The sequence below is a fragment of the Hylaeus volcanicus genome, chromosome 1 (assembly GCF_026283585.1).
Source record: "Hylaeus volcanicus isolate JK05 chromosome 1, UHH_iyHylVolc1.0_haploid, whole genome shotgun sequence".
Lineage (NCBI taxonomy): Eukaryota > Metazoa > Arthropoda > Insecta > Hymenoptera > Colletidae > Hylaeus > Hylaeus volcanicus.
In genome coordinates this window covers 7,942,704-7,948,353 of record NC_071976.1, presented here as the reverse complement: position 1 = coordinate 7,948,353, position 5,650 = coordinate 7,942,704, and the positions used below count along the sequence as shown (strand labels likewise).

The 5,650-nt window shown below is 39.3% G+C and overlaps 1 protein-coding gene and 1 pseudogene across 2 annotated transcripts in view; both read right to left on the bottom strand.

The window, feature by feature from the left end:
* LOC128881576 (FH1/FH2 domain-containing protein 3) overlaps nt 1-4,873 on the bottom strand; it is a 258,099-nt gene extending 253,226 nt beyond the window's left edge. For both annotated transcript variants that reach the window (XM_054132795.1, XM_054132786.1), the window contains exon 1: nt 4,624-4,873. In XM_054132795.1, the coding sequence (XP_053988770.1) occupies nt 4,624-4,788 (165 nt within the window). In that variant the 5' untranslated portion in view covers nt 4,789-4,873. The remainder of the gene's footprint in view (nt 1-4,623) is intronic.
* Nucleotides 4,712-5,650, bottom strand: part of LOC128881594 (hornerin-like) — a 43,896-nt pseudogene continuing 42,957 nt past the window's right edge.

Below are 5,650 nucleotides of genomic sequence, written 5' to 3'. Positions count from 1 at the left end.
ATTGAATTTGATCAAATATTACATAGTTTATTTTGTACTGCATTGGAATATATAATAAATAAACTATTCACTCCATAAATAATCAAAAATCATCAGAACTTGAATTGATTTTATAAATCCACATTACAAACTACAATCATGATTCCAACATAGATTGCTTCTATTTACCACGCCTCTCTCAATCGATTTATTGTCTTTATTAAATAGCAGCAATATCGATGCAGCATTAATCATTCAAAAATTCAACCACAATTTATTTATTTCGCCAGAATTCAGCTCGACGTATTCTAGATCGAGTAATTCGGAAGCACAAGCCGCGATACCAGTTTACGAACGACTTTATTTCGCCCGTAAATCGACGAGTAATTAAGAGATAAGTCAGTATTATGGGACGAAGAAACCTTAAAATTATGAAAAATTGTCGGGAATTTCGAAGCGGGTATGCGTCGATGTTCTGCGTTTAAAGAATTCGAAGCTATTTGATCCCTAACAGTGGTTGTTTACAGAGACGAAGGAAGCACTGGCAAGATGATAAAATTGGCGTACAAACCAGTTTACACGACTTAATGACCGCTTCTTGGAATACCAACCGACCAAGGAAATCGAACGTTCTATGACTTTTTGTTCTCTTTACGCGATCCACTTGCTTGGCCACACAAAGACCGTTCTGAAAGCTTTGGGAAGTGAAGCTTCTAATTAAAAATGCGATATTTCAACTGTCCCTGTCTTGACGAAGATTTCTTTAAAAGTCAATATTTCTTCAAATATTATTTCATATTTACAATTAAAACAACTAAAACAAATGTGTCATTTTCTAGCTGAGGTAATATTTGCTGAATATTATATAAATAATTAAATATTACGTTTAGAAGATCGTTGTTCCTGATTGTCATTTCGACGATCCAAGTTTCTGCACGTCTGTTAATTCATGGGACAAACACTCGTCTATTCTTTTTACTTTTCCCATTAAAGCCAGGTGTCGAGGAACAGTTACGGCGGAAACACCTGAGCCTTTTGCAAGAGCCTGAATTGTCGTTCGTGAACTAACTATTCTTAATGGCTTTTCATTGTCGCACTGTTCAAATAGATTCGGTTCATATTCATCGCAAGACTCACGTCTGCTGATTCAAACGCAATCTAATCGACGAATAATTAGTTACCGCTTGTTTAAAACGATATTTATTAGTGGCCACGTGTGCAGTATTTCAATTCAAACTTGTATAAAAGAAGACAACTAGAATTTTGTTGATAATAGAATTATTCTTCTTAGCATTGTTGGAGTCTATGAGCATACATTATAATAATTTACATACACGTATCATGGTACATACATGTACATCTGTCACATTTTTCTCAATATCCATTTGCTTCTGAATACTTAATAATATTTATTTAAACTCTTTCCTCCAAACATTAAAAATATTTCATAATTGTAAACGAACTATGCGATCAATTTTAACTATGAGTGACACCCCTGCTATGAATAATACACAAGCTACAATTTTCCCTAAATCTCCATCCCTAACTTTTAATATTCCAAACAATAAATTAGGGACAATATACTTTTTATGATCCTTACACTTTATAACACCTACAGTAAAAGTTGAGTTAGGCCTGGAACGGTTGTGAAGCATTCTACTATCGTAGTCTGTGCCGAGTCTTATCGCTGGTTCGCGATTCGTTAGTGTGCGTGTCTTGTACAAGTTTACACGGCGCGAGTTAGCGCGATTCGATGAATGAAACACGTAAACGTGCCAGATTGCGTGACTACAGAGGCGTAACGACTACGCAACTTGCGATCACTTTGTGGCTGGGAAGAAACGGGAATCCTCGATCCGCGGTATTGGCTATTAATAAATATACAAGACGAATTTTCCAGTCTCGAACGAATGTCTACTCTATCCTCATTTGTCTTTTTTCTTTGGAATTGATTTTACTGAATGGTATCAACGAACGAACGAATACTTCACTTTAACTATACATCAAACAGCTACTGTCCTTTCATTCATAGATTCAATTTGCATATATCTATTCAAATCTTTGACAGAACCTTGATTAAAACCGTGAAATATGTCTCAAAAATGTGAAATTTGCCTTATCGGACTATTACCATCCTGATTACCGTCTATTCAACGGACAAATTTTTAATAAAGTCGATCTGCAATAGTTACCCAGAAGACTTTGAAAAAATGTGCCACCGCGTTGCCTCGATATCGACGTGCCGCTAATAATAAATTTTTAAGAACGACTCGGGCCCCGAGGTGAAAACTTGGACAAACTATGACGCGGTGCAACGAATCGTAGGTCTCGCATTAAGATACGGTTACCATCGATTTTTCCGTCGCGCTAATTTATCGAACGGCCCCCGTTCCCGATCACACGGTGTAATTTCGCTGCTTGGCCGTAACTAGCGCGGCGGAAGTTTTATCGTGCCATTTTATTCGCGATTTCTCGTCGGTAAATCGATCCCCGAGAAATCGTCTGGTTTATAACACGTTAACAGCGAATTAATCTGACCGTTTCCACGGGAACACGAGCGCCGAGATAATATTGACAGCGATTATCGTAACCGCTTCGGTTCGCAACTATGATTTAGTTTTAATGCGCTCCACTCGTATCTAGACAACTCCTGAACTCATTAGGCGGGGTTAATGACGGTTTTATCTGGTAATCAATGGTGGAATACTTTTATGGTTAATTTTGAACCATTATTGGAATCACTGTGCTGTTAATTAACGAGAAATGAACGTGTTGATTATGTTTCTTCTTAAACCATTCACTGCTAGACAAATTTAAAGCGCTTTTTCTTGGGCGCTAGGTTATTATTTTAATAATAAAAAGTGATATTAAATTTGTTGTTTTAAAAAGAAAATTTACGATGTTCTTTTGCGATAAATCATGACTCGAAAGGCTATAAACTGTAAGGCTATATCCCTTGAGAAATTGCAATCAATCTAAACTTGCAGAGCAAACTATAAGATACCCCGTAGTTGGCAGTGAATCCTCTGAAAATAGCTCGAACAGATAGTTTGTAAAACCTTCAAAAATCGTCCACGTTAACTAGAATCCACTCTGATCGGCAGTGAAACGGTTATTTCCGAAGCGACTTAGCACCGAAGAAATACTGTTCGCGGTATATTGCTTCCTACGTCACGAGACGTTCGGGCCATTAAAACGTAAAATTACGAGTTATAGAGATTAAAATAGAAACGAGAAGAAATATCGTCCGCGAAAGTATAAGGTTATAAAATCGCCCGTGATGCACTCCCCGTGTCCTCATCCTGAGATATGGAAGAACGTAATCCAACGTCGAAAAACCGCGGAATCCGCTCGCGATAGAAAAATTCGACATCCAGTTTCATGCTCGAAGCGACAAGAAGGAAGGAAGTGCTTTTCAGCGAAATTGTCATACTTTCTTGCGGTCTACGTTTGCCGAAGAAAAACTTAATTCGAATATCCACGGCGCGAGCTGTGCACGCCGCGGAGAGCTCGAACGCGTATTTGAAATTTTTATGCATAAATTATGCGATTCATATCGGAGCGGATTTCATAAATATTAATATCGCGAAAGAGAATTCATCCTCCTCCCCCCTCCTACGCTCACCCCCTCCACCCACGGTTCGCCAACGTCGCTCGATTTTGTCCGCGGATATAAATATATTTCCACGTGCACGTTACGGTGAAACGTGCGTCAAGGGTGAGCTAGGTAAAAGGGAAACCTGTCCTAGGACGGAAAATTTCTGCGGTCTCGAGAATCCTTAATCTAGTAAGTGGCTGCATTAAACGAGAATCCTGTTTGCGATGAGAAAAATTCCAGTCCCCGGAGAGGCTCTGTTACAGATGGATTTCCTTGCATTACCATACAAGCGCTCGCCCGCTATATTTTTCCGCTATCGCGAAACATTTGTTTAGACACCTACTCCGGCATTCTTCTCGTTGCCATTCAACGCGACATCGTTTATCGAGGAGACCGTATGCGAACGGACGCTTCCGACGATTCCTTCCGGAGTGACGTTGGTTAAATTTCAATCAACTGTCTTGGGAATAAAGGTGTATGTGATATCTTGTTGAATAAAGTTGAGATATATCCAACAGGTATCATATTTAATACATTTGAAATACTTATGAAATATATATAAAAATTGCGATACTTTTTAGATATACTTTTTGGAAGAACTGATATTGCAATCGTATAATGATTGAACTTTATTAATGTGAACAAAAAAATAATTAAAGTTTGATTGTATGACTTTTTGGAATTCTTTAGTAAGTAACGCACATCTGATATCTTTGATATCTTTGAAAAAATAATTATATATTATCCTACTCCTCTTTTTTATTTTGTTATAGCAGAGTGCCCGTATGAAAGCATATTCTTCGTTCTTTCGTATGTATTCAAATGAAAAAATTAATCAATGATTGCAATATTTAAATACTTGTTAGAAATAAATATTAATAATGCCTACAATTTAATCGAGAAAATAAGTATGTATAATTATCCTACTTCTTTTTTTATTTTTTGGATATAACAGAGTCCCTGTATGAAAACGTATTCTTCATTTTTTTCCTACGAATGCAACGTTCGCAATTCACCGATAAACGAATAGAAAGGTATGAACTTACCCTGTGAGGAGCCCGTAGGAGTCGATGCACCGCAGCGAGCTGGTTAATTAGTGGCAAGGTCGCGCTGAAGGTGTGCACAGGCGGCCTAGGTGGCTCCGGATAGGAGCTCGCATAGGCGAACGGATCGACGTCATTCAGATACTGTACTCGGCATGTCAGAGACATCTCGCGTACCCTCTGTTTCTCGGCCGTAACGGCCGATTGTCCGATAGCCCCTTTTTCTTCGATCCAAAAAAGGTAACACACGGCCCTGTTTTACGTCGCGAGTCTCACCGGACCGCACGACCGCTTTACGCGAACGCACGAACCAGTTCGTCGTACCGCCGATTTATTTTCATACGAGTCGCCCCGGCTACAACGAGAAAACGAACCTTGCTCTCATTCCTTCTTTATTTCTCCTTCTCTATCCGCTATCACTCTCTTTCTCTCTTCCCTTCGCGCCGTAACGCTGTACCTTTCCCTCCTCTCTCATTTAATCTCTTTCTTCCACCACGCGTTCCGTTCGCGTCTACCGGCTCGGACGACGGAACCAGAGGCTCACGTGAATACCTTGATCGCGGCGAACCGATATTCTTTTCCCTCTAGTGTGCTTACGCTTTATGTGAATGGGGAATGACAACGCGCAACCGTGGAAAGCTGCCGATTTATTTTCGTCAGACACCGAAGCTCCGAGGAAATAGGAAGCGTTCCTGGGGAACGACCGATCGAAAAATACCCGAAATGCCTCTGCCCGGCACCACTACGTCGACATCGGAGCGAATTAAAATTCGAATCGTTTCAAGTAACCCCTATTATTCTGGTGCAACGGGCATGCATTTTGTTTCTTGCGTTGCATTGTTATCGTTAGGTTGTGCGATAGTTTCATACATACAATTTTGGACCAACTGAAATATATAGCGTATTACAATTCAACTAAAACTGATGTAGGTATATCAGATCAATTATATAAGGAATATTGATGATAAAAACTATGTATGAACTGGTAACAATTTCGTCAAAGGAAAAGCATGCATCAATGAAGAGGAAA